Source organism: Meles meles, chromosome 12 (genome assembly GCF_922984935.1).
Source record: "Meles meles chromosome 12, mMelMel3.1 paternal haplotype, whole genome shotgun sequence".
Lineage (NCBI taxonomy): Eukaryota > Metazoa > Chordata > Mammalia > Carnivora > Mustelidae > Meles > Meles meles.
The window spans coordinates 22526955-22550066 of NC_060077.1; the positions used below are offsets into that span (position 1 = coordinate 22526955).

At 50.2% G+C, this 23112-nt stretch overlaps 2 protein-coding genes across 5 annotated transcripts in view; both read right to left on the reverse strand.

Moving 5' to 3' along the window:
* Positions 1–123: 123 nt before the first annotated feature.
* TFIP11 (tuftelin interacting protein 11) lies at positions 124–14577 on the reverse strand. 2 transcript variants are annotated; one of them, XM_046024775.1, is made up of 13 exons: positions 14482–14577; positions 12578–12795; positions 10586–10739; positions 10096–10252; positions 8532–8659; positions 6710–6862; positions 4558–5085; positions 4328–4434; positions 3535–3703; positions 2967–3210; positions 2357–2499; positions 1693–1858; positions 124–488 (listed from the first exon to the last, which is right to left on the reverse strand). In XM_046024775.1, the coding sequence occupies exons 2-13, from the start codon at positions 12784–12786 to the stop codon at positions 133–135; spliced, it is 2514 nt and encodes an 837-aa protein (XP_045880731.1). In that variant the 5' UTR covers positions 12787–12795; positions 14482–14577; the 3' UTR covers positions 124–132. The 2 variants fall into 2 exon arrangements, with proteins under 2 accessions (XP_045880731.1, XP_045880730.1); XM_046024774.1 differs by lacking the exon at positions 14482–14577 and adding an exon at positions 13913–14211.
* A 7263-nt stretch (positions 14578–21840) lies between these two features.
* TPST2 (tyrosylprotein sulfotransferase 2) overlaps positions 21841–23112 on the reverse strand; it is a 47947-nt gene continuing 46675 nt past the window's right edge. For all 3 annotated transcript variants that reach the window (XM_046025744.1, XM_046025742.1, XM_046025743.1), the window contains one exon: positions 21841–22349. The gene's annotated coding sequence lies outside the window, so the exon portion shown is untranslated. The remainder of the gene's footprint in view (positions 22350–23112) is intronic.

The window sequence follows — 23112 nt, forward strand, 5'->3', positions numbered from 1 at the left end:
GTTTTATGTCATTTCTCGCTAACCTGACCAGGGATATCTGTGGATGGAGAGTAACTATTTCAGAGGTGGTTTAAAATACCGTTTATTTATGACCATGTCCCCTCTCCGGTGCAAGGTCCAGCCTGGCCCCCTCTACTTGGCCATGTCGATCAGGCTCTGCAGGGAGGTGGGCACCCAGGTCTTCTCACCCTGGACAAACACCACTCCCCGGTCGATATAAATGACGATACGGCCAAAGGTGTAGAGCTGCTTCCCTTCGTGTCGCTTCCCGATGACTGGCATGAAAACAATGTTGTGCTCCTCAGCCTTGGTCTCAATGAGGTCCTTAAAGTTCATGGGCACAGAGCTGGCAGCCACGCCAATGCCCCGCTGGGCCATGTTCTCAGCCTCCCGTCGCTCCTGCATGGCCTCGTACTGGAAGTCCTTCCTTCGCTCCGTGTGCGTGAGGTAGGCTATGTTCTCCCGAGCTCCGGGCTGCATGTAGGCACCTGGGAGAGCCGGAGGGGAGAGGGGTGAGGAGTGGGGTTCCAACCTCACAGGCAGCTGGGCCTCAGAGACACAAAGCACTAAGGCAGATGGCAAGCGCCTTCAGCAAGTTTAGACAACCACCCGCTAGCATACAAAAATTGGTTTGAACGTTTCTGGCTAATGTACAGCAAACAGAGAAATGATTAATGTGAATTCCTGCATGAGACTGATCCTTCCAGGGCTGGAAACCTTGACAAAACACGGCCTAGCCTAGTTCTGTTTTTAGCTTCTCCATAGAGGCCCTAGCCCTGGAAGAATTTAGAATGCATTTGGGGAACTCAAATAGATGTTGAAGGACTGTACAGAACCACAATGTCCAGTGCTAAGGGAAATGGATGGGACCGGCTCTAGGAGGTGGCCCGAGGCTGAGATGGCTGAGGGAGTGTTTCTGGAGAGTATGAAAAGGATTGGGATGACCCACTGAGGGGCCTGGATGAGAGAGATCTGAAAAGCCTATCTGCCTCGTTCAGCAGCGTATATGCTCTATGAACCTTCTCTTCATGTAACAGGCTCAAAGGACTAAAGATTCAGAAAACGGAAATTACAGTCCCAGCTGCAGTGGCAGCTGTGTGACCTTGAACAATCTCTTGGCCTTGTGGAGCTTGTCTGTGAAGCAGGGTTGGCCTGGGTACCATGGTGGCCTTTGTGTTGGGATGCGAGCACAGTGACTCACCTGGTCAGAAGCTGGGATGGGTATGAAGGGGACAGTCACCTGCCTACTTCTGAGACAACAAAGATACCACCTGTAAAGTGCTGTATAGACCAGGGCTCACTTCACCCCTCCAGGTTTTTAAGAACCTCTAGAAGTAGGCATTATGACTGTTCCACAAATAAAATAGGCCAGGTGAGGAGAGGCAACTTCTAGGTGTCAGGCTGTTCCACTCAAAGAGCACATTGAGCTCTTCACAGGCGTGCCAGCAAACCCAGAAGGTGGCCCTAGTGGCAGCCCCCCCCTCCCCCCCGTGTGAATCTGGCTGCAGTGAGACGGGTCAGGGCCCTGTGCCCTTCCCAGGGCCAGCAGAGATGGGCAGGGGGTCTGGTGGGGAAGAGTCCATGTCGGAGCGGACAGCCCACAGGCACCCGAAAACTCTTGCTTCTTTATCATTTATGTGTTCAGAAACTCGGCGCTCGGAACCAAGAGCCTAAAGCGGAATCCTCACTCACCAACGCTGGAGGACACCGCCCTGTTCATGATGTCCAGTGCTTCATTAAATTTGTCCTTGACAGATGGCTGTGCCAGCACTTGGTCTGAGAACATGGACTTCCAACCCAGGTACCACTTGGTGATCTCCTCATAATTCGGGCTGTTACTGAGCCAAGAGCACAGCACCTGCCCAAAAGAAACAAATCGGACATCTGCATCCACGATGGTGGCACATGGGAGCAAAGCTTCCTGTTTGTTTTGATCGTGGTCCTACAAGGAGACGTGTAGGGGTTTATAGGGGCTGACCAGAAGCTTTCAGAGTGTGACCCCACTCCAAGTGACTCCAAGAATTTGAAGTCCGTTTGCCAGCTAAGCTCTCTTGAATGTAAACTCACCAAACCTCAGCCCCTAAATGACAGAGCTGTGACGGTCCCCCCGCAAAGGTGTGGTGTGAGGAGTGGAGAGAACCACATGAAATGCTTAGCATCTGGCTCATGGCGTATGTTCAGTAAGTGGTGGCTGCTGGGATTACTGCTTGTTTTTGTCCTGTGTGATAGCATCTGACAGTTACCCAGGGATCAAGCCCCTGGGCAGGAAATTAAGTGTAATCCTCCCTGCCTCCATTCCACTCCCCCCACCCTGCCCCCACAAGCCGCCCCAAAACCACAGCAGAGCAGGGTGTACCTGAAGCCACTTGGGGAAGAAGTGCTTCTCGAGCAGCCCTACCAGGCTAGACACAGAGATCATGCCTTCCCAGTCGATGACCCAGTAAAATGCATCCATGTGCTGCTGGTGAGGGTTAATGACCAATTCCCCAAGACACATCCCTGCAAAAGCAACCCAGGCTTTAAGGCAGAGTCCCAGAAGCACTGAGCAAAATCTTCATCAGGATTTGCTGGCCTAAATTTGCTTTTATCCATCAGTTTAAGTCCTTGACATGCCAGTTCTTGAAAACCCTTTTCTTCTATAACCCAGAAACAAATACATATCTAAAATCAAATACCACAAAAATCTCAGAACACCGATGCCTAGCATGTTACCAAAAGCCCAAACTAGACCAATTTAGAAGCAGGAAGCCTGTGGAGTCTCAGGCTGCTGTTGTCAGGATCCCGGGTACGTTTATATGCCACCCCTGTGCACAAAATGGCACTTCCTGTGGTGAACAGTACTGTGTCCTCGGCTTTCTCCTGGAGCTCCAAGCACGTTTTTTAAGAAGCATGGATCCCTTACCGCTGGCCACAGAAACCAGGGCACCAAAGCTGCTGGACCTAATGCCCTTTCCCCATTTCCTCACCCAGCTTGGGCACTATGTTCTTGACCATGAATGCTTCCCAGGAGCCTGGGGTGAAGACGTCTTTCCAGGGCTGGAGGATGAGCTTGGCGGAAGAGTCACTGGGGTGCCACTTCTGCAGGGCGCTGGACAGCTTGCTGCGGATGGGGGAGTACAGGGGCTCCAGGCGCGCTTGCATGAGGGGCAGCCACGGGTGGACCCAGGAGTGGATGGGCACAGTATCTGTCAGCGGGTTCCAGTTTTCCACCTGCAGAAGATGTGGGACAGAACAGCAGTTCCAGCTGCACTGTGCAGCCCACGGACCTCTGCACAACCAAACCACTATCACCAGGGCAACTGCATGGAATCTCCGAAATGGCACAAATTCTGCTTGCATTAGACAAACTGAGAAATGAATTCTCTATTTAAACAGGGGAATCTGTAGGGGGTAAAGTGCCAACAAAAGGGCTGGAGTTACCCACGGGACAATCACCGTGTCAGCAGATTCTGTTCATTCCACGCCTTCTGACAGCACTGAGTGAGTGAAGGGCCCCTGGTTACACCAGCGGTCCCCCACGACTTGGGGCTCTACCTCTTTCTGCAGCTTGGGGAAGATGAGCTGGTCCAGGATGTTATCTAAGATCCACACGGGAATAATGTGCACCCAGCTGTCCAAAAAGTCCACCATCGGGTCACAGTTCCTTGGTTGCCACTGGGTGACAATATTTCGAACAAAAGGCATCCAGACTTCCCATATCAGCCTGTGGGAGAAAGGCAGCGGGCAGGCTAACTGCATGGACAGGTTTCAAAGCAGACCAAGTATACCACCACCAACTCTCCAGGATAAGAAAGAAAAAGGCACAGAAACACGAGCACAGTAAACCACTGGGCCAGGCCCCGTCCTGGCCAGACCTGCACCAGCCTCATCCCCCCTCACCAGCTACCACCTGCTCACCCACAGGGTCTCGGCCGCCCTGCCAGTACCCACCTGCCTGGCAGGGCTGCTGTGGGGTCACAAGGGTCCCCTCTCCAGGGATGGCCTGCCTTCCCGCTGGAGCTCTGTGTGCAGCTGATGACTCACTTCATGGGTCACAGCTCAAATGTCACCTCTCGGAGACCTCTGCTTCCAACTATTCCCACCACCCCAAACAGGCATGTCCTTTCTGTTCATCATCTCTGGCCTTGTCTGTCTGCTTCTTTACCCTCCATCTGCTTTTCACACTCCCTGCAGGCTGAGGCTGTCTGCCTCACCCCCATGGCAAGCCCGGTGCCCGGCCTGTGCATGACGCTCACAGACGCAGGGTGGATGAGTGCACAGAAACCCCAAGAGCAGGGCCACTCCGCCCTCCCCAGTGGCATTTTCCTCTTGGTTCCCATGTGAATACCTGTGAAAGGCGTCTGCCGACAGGTCCTGCCCACCATGGGATAAGAGCTGGTCATTCTCCAGGAGACTCTTCCACTTGGAGATGACCTCGGTGCCGTACGTGCAGTCCTGGGGAGAGATGTGGCCATGATGCAGCCACCCTGCCCTGTGCGGCCTCTCTAGGCCCAGGCCCCTGCAAGCCACCACAGCCCCCCAGGCAGGAGCAGAGGGGCAAATCTGCCAGCCACTCACCTTCAGCGGGTCCCACTCCTTGAAGTACTCCTTCATCAGTGGGTAGACGATGGCCACGGCCAGGTCCACACGGTCAGACATCCTGTACTCCTCGTAGTACTTGTCTTGCAGGGTCTCAAAGATGCGGGCGCACTCCTCTAGGGTGAGGGGGTCGCTGCAGCCGGGCTGCAGACGCCGCTCGCACTCCTCCACCATCTCGAGGACTTTGCTGAGGTTGGCGATGACGCGCTCCTCGTGCTCTAGGACCTCCGACATCTTCTCCAGTTCGTGCGACAGGTTGACCACCATGTCCCGCTCGTACTGCAGCTGCCGGTCACTCTGGATGATCTCCTGCTCTGTGAGGTCGATGAGCAGCTGCAGGTTGTGCTCCAGCTCAGGCAGCGCGAAGCCCGGTGTCTTGGCTTCTTTGCCGGGCTGTGGAGGCTGCTGGGACTGCAGCGGCAGCCCGTCATCAGGGACGTTGTGCTTGTGGCTGATCTGGCTGTAGCTGTAGTAGACCTTCTGCTCCCGGCCGGTCATGTCGATGACCTGGGAGGTGGTGGTGGGGTCAGCACATGCCATCTCCGCCCTGTGAGAGCACACCTCGGGAGGGCAGGATGCAGGTGTGCACGAGGCCTGCTACGGCAGAGCCGGGGGGGTGGGGGATCCCCGCAGGAGGGTCAAGAGATGGGACCACTGGATGCAGCCAACACTTCCAGACATGTCCCTCAGCAGCACACTACTCAGCTGAGAAAATCTAGTTCTATGGCAAGGGAGAGGCTGCACTGACCGAAGCTGGTAATGAAACAGCTAATGTGGTCAAACTGTCACGCTGTGGTGTAAGAAAAATGCGTTATTTAGGCAAAGAGACCTAGAAGGACGTGCATCGAGGTGTTAAAACTGGTCATCCATTGGAAGGAAGGAAAATAATGTTTTTGCCTCTGTGTTTTCTAATTGCCTAAATGGTGCCACATGCTGCTCTGTGGTAAGAAGCTGTTTTTTGATTTAGAAACAAAATGAAACACGAGAAAACAATGACTGGACAAGGCAACTTAGAAAAGGAACATTTCAAGAAAACAGAGGAAAAGTGGACTATAAAGCGTACTGAGACACAGCCATCCATCAGCCCTGGAAGTAAAAGTGTCAGCCAAGAACCATGTGCATTAGAATCAGGTGGAAAAAAATAAACACAGAACTTCCCAGGCCCTGTACTGACTGCAAATCTCTGGCAAGGACCTGTGTAACTGCGTGGCTTCCCAGTCCTCCCTGCCGGGAATCTGATGCCCAACACCCTGACAGCTGAGAACCTCTCTCTCTCACACATACTCATACACACACACACACACACACACACACACACACACACCTCTCTCTCTCACACACACTCATACACACACACACACACCTCTCTCACACACACTCATACACACACACACACACACACAATCCTACGCCAGACTGCAACAGACAACTGTCACCCCTATTCTCTGGCTACCTGGGGGAGTGACAGAAAACCCAGGACTATGTGCATGTAACAGCAGCTGAAAATTGAATCAGTTTTTAAAACTGAAAATACTGGTATGCCCCAAGGACGCTCTCCGGCACTTCTAGTCACAGCCTGAGTTAGTGCACCCTTTCAAGTACTCAAGAGCCTTAAAAAGCTTCCTATTTTTAACCTGGTGATTCAACTTCTAAGAATCTATCCTTAGAAAATGTCTGAAATACAGCCAAAGTTTTAATATACAAGATAGCCCCAAACAAAACCAGAAAACAGCTAAAGGTCTAGTCACACAGGTAGGACCAAATAATCTAGTACTTCATTCTCTGGAATTACACACTCACTAAAAAACCATCTTCACACTGTGTTCATAATCATGGAAATGTTATTAAGCTCACGGCCTGTCGCTTCAGGAAGAAGGGGTCACTGTCTGTCTCCCGTACCATGAGTGCACCATCAGGAGTGCCCAGCCCTTGGAATGCAGCAGCTCTCCCTGGGCATGGGAGTGCAGGGAATGGGAGCACACCACTGCCCAGTGAGGAAAAAAAAGAGAGAAAAGCATAGACAGAAGATCCAACATGACCTGAGAGAATGTTCAGTGACTGACCTGACTTGGGTGTGGGGTACTTGTGTTTCCCAGGGCCCATCCTGGATCAGAACCAAGGGCTCCCTTACCTTGACCTGAGAAAGCTCCTTCTGGGGGGCAGCGAGCTTCTTACTAATCCTGCCCTTGGCCTTCAACTCTTCCACTGTCTTGTAGGAGTATTTGGGCTTTTTCTTGCTTCCGCTGGGGTCTTTCCTCCATTGGCTCAGCTCCTTCTGAAACTCCTAAAGCAAAAGGAGGTGGTCAAACAACAAAGGCCGCTTTTTACAGCAGGTGGGGCTGCAGAGACTACTCACAGACGGGCCTTCCCTCCTTGGCTGTGTTATTCTGTGCCAGGACTAAGGAAGGGCGGTTAGAAATTTGCTAGGTGTGCTCTTAGATGTACAAAAGATTCTGTGCTAAGCAGTGTGTGTGCATGATACTAAACCATCTCCTGAGATTCCCCAACACCCAGCTTCTCTTACAAATGAGAGGGTTCAGAAAGCAGGTAGCCCAGACTGGAAAGAGGAACACCCAGACAAAGGCCACACTTACGGCGCATCTACTGTGGGCTGGCACTACGTTAATTTTAAATTCACCTTGCGTAAAACTTAGGAAACAATATAAAGGATTTTTTTAAAGTATACAAATCCTTGCTTCTTTTTTTTTTTATGATTTTATTTACTTATTTGACAGAGAGAGACAGCGAGAGAAGGAACAAGCAGTAGGAGTAGCAGAGGGAGAAGCAGGCTTCCCACTGAACAGGGAGCCCGATGCAGGACTCAATCCCAGGACCCTGGGATGACGACCCGAGCTGAAGGCAGACGCTTAACAACTGAGCTACCCGGGCACCCCCAAAACCTTGGTTCTAATTTAAAATGAAGGTAGATAAGCAGGATCCTGAGTCTTAAGGCGAAGATACCTTTTGAAAAGACAAAACTTTTCTGTAGAAATATCTGCAGTAGAGAAGACAACTTGGTCTGAGGGCAGTGGAGTCCAGCCCACAGAAGTGGGTTTTATGCTTGTCATTCTGTTTTCCTCACACTGGTTTAAGACTCTTACTCTTTTCCCTAAAAACAATCTGGACTTCCACTTCAGGAAAATCCAAAGATCAAGCACTACTGAGCCCACATTTACAGCAACAGTTGCCTAGAGACAAACAGAAGCCACCCTTTTAGACAGCCAGGCCCTCCCCTGTCCACCTCAGGTCGGGCCACTCCTCCCTTCCTCACATCTGGCTCACCTACTCATGTCTGCCACGGGCCTGGGGTACCTACCGCCCTGAAGCCCCCACTCGGAGCAGTCACCCTCATTCGATCACACATTAGCAGAAGGAGAGGCTCAGTGACAAGAAAAGTGACCATATGTGTCTGCAACCTCCTGCTTTCCCTCGTAAATGCAAAGGGGGAAGTCCTCTTGGTCAGGAGAACTGGCCCCTGCTGTTGCCAGAGCAGAGTGACACCCAGCTTACGGCGGGCTCCCTGCCACATGAGACGAAAGCCGTCCTGCCATAGCCATCTCCGTGGCCTCTCTGCCATTAGGCTCGGAGCTTCATGCTCAGCCTCCTCTGACTGGTCCCACACCTGCTGCCTTCTGCCATGCGGACGGTGTCCTTGCCCGGGAGAGCTTCCCTGACCACCCTATTTAAGTAGGTCACCCCTACCCCCAATTACCTCCTACGGTGGCACGTCTCAGAACACCCTGCTCTCACTAACCACACTGCAGCTGCTTCCTGGCTCTGGGCTCTAAACCACTCCTCATGGTACAGCCCGCCGCCAGCATGAGGCCCGACACAGAGATGCGAGATGTGCCAAAGACACCTGAAGGCCGACGGGACGAATGGACAAACGCAGGAACCAACCACCATCAGGAATGGCAGGCACCACCCACCCGTGACTCCCAACTTCTGGTTACCTCTTCCGCTTCTTCTTCAGAGTCAACCACGGGGAAGTCTTGCAGGGACTGAGTGGTCCGCTCTGAGCCATAAGCTCCCACGGCACCTTTTCCCTTTCTCTGCTTGGCTTCAATGGGGTTAATGATACCTGACAAATTTCAGGAAAAGATAAACAACTTCAGATCACAGCAATTCCTGTATTTGGACAAGCCACTCAGTGGACCCGCCCTTCCTTAGTCCTGGCACAGAATAACACAACCAAAGAAGGAAGACCTATCTCTGCCCCTGGAACAAGTTCAGGTTCCGTGGGATTTGGAATTGCTAAGCATGTAAGCTGCTGACATTAAGTTATTTATGTCCTAAATACAGATTTTTCATTTCCACTTAGATTCTTTTGTTTGTTTTGGTATGCTGGGAAAAAAGAGAACTGTTCATATGTAACTGGGAACTTTGGGATGCCAAATTCTACTATTTGGAGGAGGGCTCAGGTAAGATGAGTGAATCAGTCAGTGTATTGATTGCATAAAGGGAGGTGATGCGAGACCCCCTCCTTTTCACTCGGTAGCTCTGGTCTCCCAGACTTCAACTGCTCTGTGGCACCTGGAAGCCTTGGAAATAACTGTCTTCCTCTAAGGGTTTAGAGACAGGACTACGGCGTTTCAGTGAACACTGCCCACCTGCCCCTCCACCTAGTTCTGGAGCAATCTTGATTTAGGAGAGTCCCTCATTCCCTTTCCAGTTCACCATCTCCAGCTCCACGGAGGTTCTCGGACTTTCCCTACACCTAATGTGTTCAACGCATACCCTGGGTGGAATTTGCATTATGGGCACTACTACTGTTTGCAGCCACTTGGTGACGACTCACGGGGAGCAAGTCAGGGAGAGAGCAAGGTTCCATGGGAAGAAGCCAAGTGCTTAGTCGGTGTGGCTTCAGTATCAAGGAGGCAGGGATGTGTGAGCAAAAACGTGTGGACGAGGCCTGGGGACAGGAGACAGGGCTGCTGAGCACCAATGGGAGGCTCCAATGCGGATTTGCTCAGCCAGGTTTCCAATCTCTAGGACTGAAAAAGTCACACACGGTGTTTCACTGCTATTCCTGAAAAACAAATAACTGAGCAGGGCCGGCCAGCTCCTGTGCCTCCAGGGCCCAGAAAACTTGTGCTGGGAAGTGTGCCAGGACAGAAGACAACAGGGAGTGGTGGAGGACACAAGCCCTGTCCTCGGCAGCTAAGACCCACTCCTACCAGGCAAAATTGGAAATCTTAAGTAAAATTATCTTATTTATAAATACTGGCAACAAACTCGTTTGTTAACAAACACTGGACAGGTCCAAAAGAAGCCTATCAGTTTGAGCCCTGTCTGAGCGTTCTTCTATAAAGCCTAAGCCTCTTTCTCCCACAGAACAAGTGTTTTATTGGAGTGTGGTAACGCAGACAGCTGAGGAGCACAGCTGTCTGGTGCGGGCGGAACAAGCTGCAGAGTTCAAGTACTCTGAAGAGAGAAAAAGCAAGGTAACCCCCAGATCGCTCCTCTTTCTTCCGCCTCGCCACCCTCCTGCCCAACTGCCAGGCGCCGGTGCCCTACCTTGTGCGTTCTTCCCGAGGCCCCTGCCAGGGACGTAGCCCATTTTCTGAAGAAGCTTCTGTCCAATGCCTTTTGTGTGTCTTTCCCAGCTGCCAAAATCCATGAAAGATTTGGTTCCTCCTGCAAAGCCTTTCTGGCTGGGTTTAAAATTGCCACCCTGAGCAGGAAAAAAAAAAAAAAAACAAAGTTTAGTTGATGGAAAAAGAAAAAGAAGAAAAAACCTAAAAAAGCAAGCTTGGATGACAGGGAAAGGGTCTGGCAGTCAGAGCATTGTGAAAAGCGTCATATGAACCAAAATTAGATCTGTGCCGTGTTAGGAAAGCAGAGACTGTGCTACCCACTTCCCACCTCAGAGAAACCCACCACCATGAGGAGAAACCCACCCAGCCGGCCTCTGCCAAGCACCCCCTCACCACCCGTAGGAGGGGCTTGGGCTGCATGACCTCCCAAGGCCATTATAAAAGTCGCAAGCCTAAGATGAAGATGCTACCGTCTTTAACTTCTTGGGTCCAAAATCCTTAGGAAAGTCATCCTGCTTAACAGGCTTCTCCTCATCTTCCGAATCTTCCAGCTCAGCCTCCTCTGCTGCCCCTTTCTTGAGGCCTGCACTGATGAAGTTGACTGGCGCAGAGTAGTCACGGGCCCTGCGGGCAAACACACGGCCCCCAGGGCCTTCATGCAAACTCTGCTGGCCTGAGAACCCCTTAGAGGGGACCTCCAGAGATCCATTTTAAAAGAGCAACACATTCACTTATACCAAAAGGGCCCCAGATCTAGCTTCCTGTAATCACAGAACATTGTTGCCTGATGTGCTCAAGGCAACCATATGGCTGAAGAGTTACCCTGTCAGTGCAGCGTTGATTAAAAATGCAAACTGATTATGTCTCAATGAAAGTGAAAGGGGAAAACGCAAAATATGATAATGCAACTTTCCTTCTACGTGTTTCAAAATTAACTTACTTTAAAAAGCATTTGTTTTGGACCCTATTTCATGTATAAAAACCAGGCAAGAAAGAAATTCTGATAGATAAAAATCATTACACACTATAAAAGAAACTGTGTGAATTGAAAGTATATTAACAATTATAATGGCCAAATTCTTAGAAAACCTTCAAGTCCATTACCTTTATTGGTATATGAAAACTAAAGTAAAAACACCTAAAAAATTAACTCCGTGAGGTGGAGAATAGTGATGCTGACCACGATAGTCCCAAGAACAGTACTTAAATGTCGTAAACCTTGGTTCCCTTTATACAATGACCAATCTGTCTTTAAACATCCCCACAGCAGTAACAGAACTCAGAGGACTGTTTCCTAAAAGAGGCAATGTAACTTAGGGACTAAGAGCCCAAACTCAGGAGTCAGGCCCAGATTCTCCTAGCCTGGCTGTGTGCCTTTTGCCTCATTTTTTTAATCTGTAAAATGTGATTATAATAATCATACTTTTCTCACAAGGTAAAGGACACCAAGCATGTAAAGCGCACAGAACAAGTAAGGGGCCAGCAAATGTTAGCTGTTTATTAGCTTAGGTTCTGTAATTCTTGACCTCTGATCCTTTTATCATCCATTTGTAGGTTTCCTTGCCAGATGAAAAGGGGTTGAGCCGATCTCCATACTCTTTCTCCCCAACCTCCTCCATGAAAAAGGCATAGTATCCGTGGGCTGGAGCTTATAGGCCACAGATGGGACTGGGAGACAAACCCAAACTCACTACATACTCCGGTAAAGTGAGCTGTGGCCAGTGCTCGCACGACTCACACTGAGGAGGAAGACTACCGGCCTGAATCCTCATCTCCCTGCCACCATCCCTGCAGGGACCCTGTCTCTGTCTCACAGAAATCCCTCTTCCACTGGAGCTCCATGCCAACTCTGCAAACCAAAAAGTCTTCTCCAGACGTAACTGCTACCCACATTATCCGCCCTCTACCACAGCCCCAGGGGCCTCTTCTTAAACCATGCTCCCTCTCCCTCTCCGCTCCAGCCTGCAGAACCTTCTGTCCCCTTGTGGACACCTGCTACCTCCCCTTAAGAGCCTCTGCAGACTCATGCCTCTCCAACCCCCTTGTTACCTTCTGCTGCCATACAAGCTCAAGGGCAGCTTCTCTAAAGAAATCTTCCCTTCCCTCCCAGAACAGGTCCAACTCTCTCCCTCGGGTCCTAAGTCAATTACAGACATCTACTGTGGGAACTGTTGATGAATGCCTGTCTCCACGCTCTAGTGTCTGGGTTCCCAGAAGCCAAGGAATGGGAGTATAAGACCTAATACGTATAACTGTTCATTAAACACCAAAAGATGGTTAAATCAGCAGAAGAGCAGTACTCCAGCCAAACAGGGAGCTGGGCTCCCCTAGCTAATGTTGTAGCAATGCAACTCAGTTAGGCTAGGAGAGCAGTGTATTTAGTGGGGTATCTGCCCCAATCCCTCTCCATCTTCCCCACCTTCCCTAAAGCAAGGGGGAAGCAGCTCCATGCTGGCCAGTACCGTTTGCCTCCAAAGCTTGGCCTCTCTTCATCTGAATCTCTCTCTGCCCACACTCCATAGGTGGCCTCTTCCTTGGTCTGCCAGTGGCGCTGCCGGTTGGGGTTAAATTCATTCTGGAGATCCCAGTCGGTGATCTCAAAATTCTCCCGCTCATCATCATCATCATCCACATGGCCTTCCCCATCCCGGTACAGATGGGACAGTGACATGGCCAGTCACTAAAGAAAGGAATAAAAAAGGCATGCACAGTCTGTGGTTAAGTTCTGGGGGAGCAGCAGTAGGTCCCCGCTCCTTGCTCCCTTCGAAACTCCTCCAAACACAAGTCCGCTAAAATCAGTTACAGTTCAATAAAGCAGTATTAAAAACATATTTTAGAAAACAAACACTATTTAAACTGGTGGGACAAAAGACCACTCCCAACAATAGGCGGCTCCTAAGCATCTATTTCTCTGTCCTGGTCAATGTCATAAAACTTCACACACATTCACATGTATATAAACCACATAAAAATAACTAAGCACGTTATTCTATTTATTACTGCCTCAGAAACGGGGTGGGCATCTTCCTGGATCCCAGATTTTGTTGTTTGTATTGTATCTGGACCCTCGGCAGTCCCAGGAGTGACTGTTTTTAGAATATGCCTTCTGAAATATATTACTTGGTGAGACCCTATGATTTAAAGTTTTCCTTGCAAAACATGAACCCCTCCTGAAGGCAGCAGTAATTATAAACACTACTTTAACAGACATCCATGTACTGCCATAGAGTATTCAGCGCCTGGTAGCTGGGTAATGAGATTCAGCTGTCTCTTTCTTAAGCAGATTAACTAGATCACCACCCTCTGAGAATGCCTGTGAGCCAACCTAATTGAGATGCTGCTTAAAAAATACCTAGTTCAGGGGCACCTGGGTGGCTCAGTGGGTTAAACGTCTGCCTTCGGCTTGGGTCATGATCGAAGAGCCCTGGGATGCAGCCCCGCATCAGGCTGCTCAGCAGGGAGTCTCCTTCTTCTTCTCCCTCTGCCCCTTCTTCCCCCAACTTGTGTTCTCTCTCTCTCAAATAAAATCTTTTTTAATTAAGTAAAAAAACACTTAGAACAAAAACGCTCAAGGAACAGCAGCTGTGACTGTAGCCCCAGAATTAAATTCATCATCATTACTATTACTGGATTAGAGAAGGAACCTAACAAAGTACTGCTAAAATCACAGCCTGGGTTCAAATCCCAGCTCTACCACGTACTCAGTGAGTGTTTAAGTATTACATACACACGAAGTGCCAAGCATGGTGCACTACGCGACAATACTTTCAATATGTGAGGGCGACTGTGATTCTTACCTACCAGTTGCTTGCTGCAAGCAGCCTTCAGGGACAAGGAGTTCACTACCTCCAATCGGTTCTGTCACAAAGTTCTCCCTGCTTATTCCACTCACTGGCACAGTGGTTGGGTGCAGCTGGTCCCAACCTCACCCAACAGTGGAAAGGACGGAAATGTTCTCAGATGAGGTAGGGAGTCAATAATCCCGCTGCCTCCTTGGACACCGTAATAACCGAAGGGTTGCTAGGAGTTACAGAGCCTTTGGCACACAGCAGTACGCACGTCGTGGACCAGAGCAGTACGAAGTATTTGCCAGACCCTTCGGGCTGAGAAACTAACGTAAGCATCAAGTCACCTCTAGGACGGGGGTAGTGTTAGCGTTCCCACGGTTCAGATAAGAATAACGAGGTTCAGGGAAGTCGGACAACTTAGCCTAGCGTAGAACCTACGCTACGCCAGCAGAGCGCAAAAGCATGGGGGGCTGGAAGCCAGGCTTCGCGGAGGGGCTCGGTGGGTCCCTCGCACTCACTCCCACTGCCGCGGACCCACGCACACACCCCGTCTTTTCCCGCACCCCAGCCCCACTCACCTCCCCCGGGTCCCGCAGACCAAATACAGCTACCGGCTTAGGGAGAGTAGTTTACCGCTCCAGGGTCCGGAACCCGGATACGTCGCGGCTGGCGCGCCGGAAATGACGTATAGGTAGCGGAAACGGCGCGCTGGTTGCCACAGCAGCAACGGAAGGCTCGAGCATCTTCGGCTCTAGAGGGGCGGGGCGGAGATGCGAGAAAGGAGGCGGGATTTTCAGGGCCTCGAACGGGTGGAAGTGTATTTCCTGGCCTGACCGACCTCCCTACTGCACCCCCTAGGTGTGAACGATGCCGAGCCACGTTAGCAGGCGTGGTCTATTTTGCCTGCCTGAGATTCAACATCTGTAAAATGGGGATATAGGACTAGCTCACTGGGTCGTCGTGAGGAATAGCGTGAGGCTGTAGTGGGGCTGGGACCTGGCCTGCCAGCGGGAATAATGAAAGTTAAGACGGCCCCTGTATCTTTGGGGTCCTTTAGTATAAGCACCGTCGTGGGCACAGAGCAGTTGCCTTCTCCGGAGCTTTATTGAGTGCAGGAATGAATGGGCAAGCTCTAGAGGTCCCAGGTATTCCCTCCAGGAAATCTTTCCCTCCTCTTCTTTTCCAACCAGTTGGTTAATACATTCATTCATCTTCTGATCTAATAGATGTGTGGGGAGCGCCTGCTGCGTGCTAGGCTCAAGGGATGCAATGAAGGAAGCAGGTACCTGCCCACCAGGAAATCCCTGGCTGCCTTGGGACTCTGTAAGCACAGGGGCTATGCCATTCCCATGTCAGCTCTGCCACTTATAACTGTGGGTCTCAGGCAAGCCACTGCATCTCTGGAAGCCTCTGTTTCCTCTTTTGCAAAATGGCTGAAGATCCAGTGAGATAAAATATGTAAGCTGTTCCAACTGCTCCTGTCACACACCGTAGGTGCTTAGGAAGTGTTAGCTGTCAGTGTTCGCTTATTTTCTTTCTCATTCTCCTCCATGTGATGGAAAGATTCAAGAGGCGATTTTTAGAATTGCCCTGGACTTCTAGTCAAAGATATGGATCTAACTTCCCATTGTTATTAACGAATCAAGAACCTACCTACAGGAAGCCAATTAATGGCCACCTTCATGAGACAGGCACTGTGACTTCATGGTCTCTGTATCCCCACTGACATGCAGTGTCACTGTGCCTGACACACAGTATGTACTCAGGAAAGAAATTAGAAGGTGAGGTTTCATACAAGACAAGGCTGAGGGGAGAGAGTTTAGCAGACTAAGAGCTCCACCAGGGAGCAGAGTGAGGACAAGGAGACAAGATAAACCCTTTTGAGTCTGGGACTAGAAATGTATATGCATCTGTTTATAGGTCAAAGCCAAAGAAAGAAGGAGGCTTGGCTTTTCTGTAGCTCTCTCTCTGGCTTTAAAGCCGATGTGGCGGAGCTACGGTTATTCTCATCACCAGGGACTGAGGCTCGTGGATTTGCTTCACCAAATGGCCCCTGCAGTGTGGCTTCTGGGGAGGGGGGCTTTGTGGACTGTGGTGGGGTCACTAAGAGTACAGGCTCTGATCACATGATCAGAGTGCGCATGCCCAGCAACGGGACAGTGGGCATCATGTGATATGACGTGATAGGATGTCCTGAGATCCTGGCATCACTCCTGTGATGTTCCTGTCAAAGACGCATAACTGGGGTGGAATCATGAAGATACCTAAGACAAATCCAAATAAAGAGATACTCTACCAAACAACTGGCCTGTGATCTTCAAAGGTGCCCAAGTCATGAAAATCAAAGACAGATCCTGGAAATTCTCCAGACGGAGTCTAAGGACACATGACAGCTAAATGCAACACATGATTCTGAACTAGACCTTTTTGCTATAAAGGAAGTTATGGGGATGACTGGCAAAATTTAAATGTGGTCTGAGGTTTCCATGGTACTGATGTGTCGATGTTAATCTTCTGATTCTGCTGGGTGTCCTGTGGTTACATTGGAAAATATTTTCATTTGATGGAAATATTTGCCGAGGGTGGGGTGGGTGATAGGGCATCAAGTAGGCAACTTAGTCTCAAATTACTAAGGGAAAAAAAAGTTTGTATTTAGATTTTTTTTAAGATTTTATTTATTTGAGAGAGAGAGAGCACAAGCCAGGGGAGGGGCAGAGGAAGGAAGAGAAGCAAGAAACAGACTCCCTGCTGAGCGCAGAGCCTGATATAGGACTCAATCTCAGGACCCTGTGATCATGACTTGAGCCGAAGCAGAGGCTTAACGACTGAGCCACCCGGCCGCCCCTAGAATTTTTTTTTTTTTTTTAATGAAGTTACTGGAGTAAAACCTCAGGGATCCAAGTAATTTTGCTCCTTCTTTGATGTAGGTAGCTTCACCTCACTGCACCTCGGTTTCCCCACCTGCAAAATGGGGATTATGACAGTAGTACTCTAAAAGGGTAGAGGGATGGCTGAGGAATGGATCTAAAGATGCTAGCCATAGTACGACTAGTAAGAGCTTAGTAAATGATTATGGCTGTTTACATTTGAAAGACCCAACCTCACACTTCTGCATGGGAGGGCTCTCAGCCTCAAACATCAGTGGTTTCTCAGGTCTCTGGGTTCTAAGTCCCGGTCTCCTTCTGGAGCCAGGGGAGAGGCAACCGGAGATGTAGATGCCTGATTTCATATCCGTACATCATGGTCTCCAGGCACTGCCCCCCCCCAAAACCCTTGCTTTGGGACTGGGGGACACCCAGGCCCATGTCTAGATTCCCAATGAGGTGCTCAGCCATGTAACACTCCCAGAAGGGTTGCCAGGCAACAAGGCTCCTCAGCAGGAGCCTGATAGGGCCCTGGACACTTGTCAGATGAAGCAGTGGAGGGGCCGTGCCACAAGGGGCATGCACAGGCTACCCAGCGAGTTGAAGGTCAGAGCCAGGCCTGAAACCCAGGAGCTCAGATGTCCAGATGGGTGCTCCCTTTGCTGCCCTATGCCTGGGGCACCCACACCATTTCTGCCACCTTACCCGAGCTGCTACATAGAGGGTGAGGCCTGTCTGTATGAGGTCGCAGGCACCAACCCCCTGCACACATCAGCTCTTGGATTCCGCAAACTTCTCCAGGAGTTTCTGTTACCCAAGTCCATGGTCCTCATCACCCCCTTCCACAGCCTATACGCCCTACCGCCCCGTTTCCATACTGCCTTCAAAAGATTGTTTGGGGGGGGGGCTGTGGAATCCTTCCTTAGTTACAACTTTAAATAGGTTGGTACCATAGAAACAATCCGCCAGTAGCATTTCAAGGCTGATATATTTAAAGTCTCGCACAAGTACCTTTTCTAGGACAGTGACATTATACAGTTGCACATGGGTTATTCTTAGTTCAAATTTTGTCACAAAAATACAGAGTGTGTCCTGAACTGGGGAGGACAGGCAATCCAGATGAGCTGAGATTAGCAAATCTGGTTTCCCTTGAAATGTTCCATACAGATGGTTGATACCTTACTTCTCTCTCAAGATTTGTGAAGACTATTCCGGCACCCGAGGATCCACAGGCCTGGGAGTCATCTGCAGGGCGAGCACACTCACAAGCACACAGGGGAGGGGAGGAACCTCAGCCTTCATTGCTCATTCATTCACTGTTTCCTTCGCTCATTCACAAATATTTCCTTCGCTCCTCTGCATGACCTATCGCAATATACTAGGACCTCCAGACTCTGTGGCTTACGGCAACAGTGAGTGTGATCTCACACGGTCTCTATGGGCAGGAATTCAAGAGTGGCTTAGCTGCCTGACTCAGGTGCTGCTACAAAACTCGGGATCTCTCTGGGGGTTGTGGTCGAGAGTTCAGCTGGGACTGCAGTTCCCTGCAGGCTCCACCAAGGCTGGCTGATCCGCCTCCGAGGCGATTTGCTCACAGCAGTGCAGGCTGCTGCTGGCTGATGGCAGGAGGCCTCCAGAACGTGCCACGTGAACCTCTACTTCTGGCTGCTTAGTGTCCTCCTGACATGTGACTGGAGTTCCCTGAGCACGAGTGACTAAGGGAGAAGAAAGGCAGGGGCACCTGGGTGTCTCAGCCAGTTAAGCGTCCGACTCTTGGTTTCAGCTCAGGTCATGATTCCAGGGTCATGGGATCGAGCTCTGCTTCGGGTTCCTCGCTGTTGGGGGGGTGATTGTCAGCTTAAGATTCTTTCTCTCCCTCTCCCTCTCCCTCTGCCCCTAGCCTGCTCACACACACACACGCGAGCGCGCGCGCACACACACACACAAACACACACACACACTCTCTCTCTCTCTCTGTCTCAAAAAGAAGAGGAACAAGGTTGAAGCCACAACAAAGGAAGTCACACACTGCAGTGTCCCTAATATCCTCTCAGTTACATGGCCAGCCCTATTGAGGCCTGTCAGACTTAGCAAGCAAAAAATACAGGATTCCCAGTTAAACTGGAGTTTCACATAACACCAAATAAGTTTTTTTTTTAATATTTTTATTATTTGACAGAGAGAAATCACAACTAGGCAGAGAGACAGGCAGAGAGAGAAGAGGAAGCAGGCTCCCCGTGGAGCAGAGAGCCTGATGCGGCGCTCGATCCCAGGACCCTGGGATCATAACCCGAGCCGAAGGCAGAGGCTTTAACCCACTGAGCAACCCAGGTGCCCCAACACCAAGTAAGTTTTTAGTGTAAGTATGTTCCATGAAATATTGTAAAAGACTGAAAAATTACTGTTTTACCTGAAACTCAGATTTAACCAAGCCTGTATTAACCCAGAACCCTATCCCTGTTCAGTGGAAAGGGACAGCATACAAAAGGGGCTTGAGTCCCCGGAGGTGAGGATTACTGGGGGGGCGCTTGGCCACTGGCTCTCCCAGCCCATGACAGGCTAGGCCTGTAGTAAATGGGGGGAAATGGGGAATAATGTTTCTTGCATGCATACAGTCCAGTAAGACTGACTTGAATCCAGTAAGACCAACCTGAATCGAATCACCAGGTACATCATTGCAAGACCTTGACCATGAGTAAGGGCTTCAAAGGCAAGTTACCAGAGCTTGGGATGGGGATGGTGTTGCCAACAGACGCACCATTTCTGTTTCTTAGATTAAGCTTTTGCATGTGACTTTGTGTGTGCACATGCAGGGGTGGGGAGCATATGGAAGGGTCTGCCACTGGAAGGGGACAGAACTCTGAGAACACACACACACAGACACGCTTATGCACAAAATGGTGGAAATGCAACCAGGCCTGTGGTCTGTGGGCTAGTTAAGAGCACTGCGTTATGGTCAGTTTCCTGGTTCTTATAGGACACACCAGTTGGTCCAAGATGTCAGCGCTGGGGGAAGCTGTGTGAAGGATCCACGGGACCCTGGGTCGTACCTTTGCAACCTCATAAGAGTCTATCATTATTTTGAACAAGAAGGCAATGCAATAGCCCATTAAAAATACCAGCTGTTACCATGGAAACAAGGTCAGATCAGAATAATCCACACTTGTGAATGGGTTTAAGCTGGTGGAGGGCATTTGATCAGGAGCCAGCCCTAAGTGGGTGGAGCGAGGGCTTTCACCCAAAGGAATGGGATTCTTTGTTCATTGTCCTCAGAAGTGTTCCTTGAGAAGAGAGAATGAGGATGGGGGTTAAGAGATGTCTTCCTGGTTCTCAGCCCAGATCTGGGGCTTCGGGAGGCCTGGAATAGCTCCCTCCATGGAAAGAACTGTCCCTGCTCCCAAGGCAAAGTGTGGGGCAACCAAAAACGCCTGGGTTTCTGGACGACCGAGCCTTTGGGGGGTCTGGAATCACTGTGATTTCAACAGTAAAGGAAAGAGATGTCTTTAGTCTGTACCTATTGAAGAAAGGGAACATTCAGCTAACATTCGCATTTCCCAGAGAGAAATCTCATAATTGGAGGAATTCCTACATTATTCGACAATCTCACAGGGGACGTGAGAAACTGGCTTGGATGATGGCCGTGGCCAGCTGTGCTGTCCCAAGACGGCCACAACGGCCTCCCTCACCCACTTGGACTTCTGCATTGTGACCCTGCAGCTCCACCTCCAAGAGGGGGAACTTCTCTATTCTCTTGAACGTGGTGGGGGGGGGTGTGCCCTAGGACTAGGACAAAATCAGTGGCAGTGACTCTGGGCCAGGCACATCCCTCAATGGACTGGCTGTTCCGTTGCTTCTAGCCTCTGGCAACACCTGCTCTGGGAGAAGCCAGACACCACGGAAGAAGTCTGGCTGGCTTGCGACCGCCATGCTGTCAGGAAGCCCTAGCTCGCCACGTGGACAAGGCCATGCGACAGAGAAGCGCAGGAAAGCCTTGTGATGCTCCAACCACCCAGGCCCAGGCAGCAACCACACAGCCAGGAATTTGGCCTGACTCCAAAATCTATGCTCCAAAGCACTGGGAAACCGAAAAGCCTGGCTTTTTTGCCTTTGCCTTCTCAAAGCCTCGAAGCAAGGGACTGTGGATAAAAAACACTTTAACCCTTAAAGACATAAAACTGCTCTGGGCCCCGCTGGTCCCTCAGCGTTTGGGGAGCTCACAGCAAACTTAGCAGGCTGGTACCATTCACATCCTGCATGTGCCAAAGCAAACAATGACCCTCTACCAGTTCTTGGGAGAGGATCTCTAAGCCCTTGGGATATCCTGTTTAAAAAGTTTGTATACCGGGGACCCTGGGCCACACCAGGCCTGATGGTCCATGCTAACAATGTGATTTATAGTGGGGCCTGGGATCAGGCCAGATCACTTGACCTCTGCAGGGGCCGGAGGGCGGAGTAATTGAGATCAGTCATACAGGTGCCCCGTGCCTACAACTGATGTCCAATAAAATCACCACACAGCAAGGCTCAGGCGAGCTTTGTGGCACACCAGGCCTGATGGTCCATGCTAACAATGTGATTTATAGTGGGGCCTGGGATCAGGCCAGATCACTTGACCTCTGCAGGGGCCGGAGGGCGGAGTAATTGAGATCAGTCATACAGGTGCCCCGTGCCTACAACTGATGTCCAATAAAATCACCACACAGCAAGGCTCAGGCGAGCTGGTGGCAATGCTTGTTGCCTGTTGTGGCCAGTAGAATTAAAAATGCCTGTAAGCCTCCACCGGGTGAGGATCCCTGAAGTTCATGCCTAATCTCCCTGCACCTGCCCTGTGCACCTTTTTCCTTTGCAGATTTCAATCTGCATCTTTTCACGTAACAAACTTGACTGTGAGTCCAGCAGTTTGTCTGGGAGCTCCTCTAGCAAGCAGCCGATCCCAAGGGCAGCCTCAGGGGACCTGACACAGGAACTCAGGGTGCCCTGCTGAGCACCCAAGATGGGAACCTTGTTCGTCTATCATCAATCCACCCAACAAAAATCCAATATGGAGAAAAAAAATCCATTCATTCCATAAAGTCAGGCATAGACAAATGAGTTTCTGTTCACTTTATTCAAATAATTTTTTTTCTCTGAATCTGAGTAGAACTGAGGAAGAATCAAAGAAAACCTCATATATTAAATTCTTAAATAGATTCTTTGAATTGAAAAGTGAGGGTCAAATAGGAGAGGCACAGGTGTGGGCCTTGTCCCCACAAACAAAGCCACCAAGGCGGTCCCGCAAATTAAGAAAAATGGCAAATCCGTTTCTTTAAAAAAAAGTTCTTGAGGGGAAAGATTAAAAAATACCTAGGTTTCAAAAGCCAGACTACCGCCCAACCCTCGGCTCTCCGCCCCGGGGGGGCTTCCAAAGCTAGAGAGTCTCCAGGGAAGTTTTCAGTGAGGCAGCTTTTGCAAACATACGCAAATACATTCCTCAGTAGCGGTCCTGTTTGGGCGATTAATAGCAAGCAATATGCTTGGATTAGAGGTCCGATTTCCACTCGAATGCCAAGTGTCTGCTCCTCTCGGCAACAATCTGCAGAGATCTGAACAGGGAGACAACTGTGTTAGGCCCAGAGTCAGACAGACCTTTCGTATTATGTGTGACTAGGAACGTATGGCCTTTGTGCATATTCACAGAATGGGGTTCTCTGGGCACCTCAGATGGCCAGAGAGAATTTAAATTTAAAAGCATTCTTGGGGTTCTCACCCACATCCCAACCTGTATCCGCCTGACCTCAAACATAGACTCTTTCTACTTATGAAGGGAAAGTGGCGATGATTACGTCATAAACACCAGTGGGTTTTTGGAGGGGAGGAAGGATGGGCATTTGTTTCAGGCCAACTGATTACCAGGGATAAGCTGAAGTGCCCTGTGTATGGAATCTCATTTAAACAGTACAGTGGGAAACGTATCGGGCTTTTGTCAGCAGGCAGGTTCAAAATTCTGCTAAAGAATCTGCAGGATGAGAATGAGGGCAAGATGTTAGGGAGACACATGGAGACAGGAGGCTTTCCATAGGAGGCTTCTTGCCTCGGGGATGGGGCAGAACCCTGGGATCTCAGCACCACCCAAGACGGGATCCCTGATGAAGCGAGGGCCTGAGGCTGGTACAAAGTGGATTTAAAAAAAAAAAGGGAGGGGGGGAAGGAAGGAAGGAAGGGAGGAAGGGAGGGAGGGAGGAAGGAAACTAGAAAATATGCCGATTATTTAAAAATGAGATTGGGAGACTAAAAATAGAGCCCAGGCTGGAAGCTTCTTCATAGTCTACAGCAAAAGGGAGAACACCCATGCGAGTTGCTTATAAC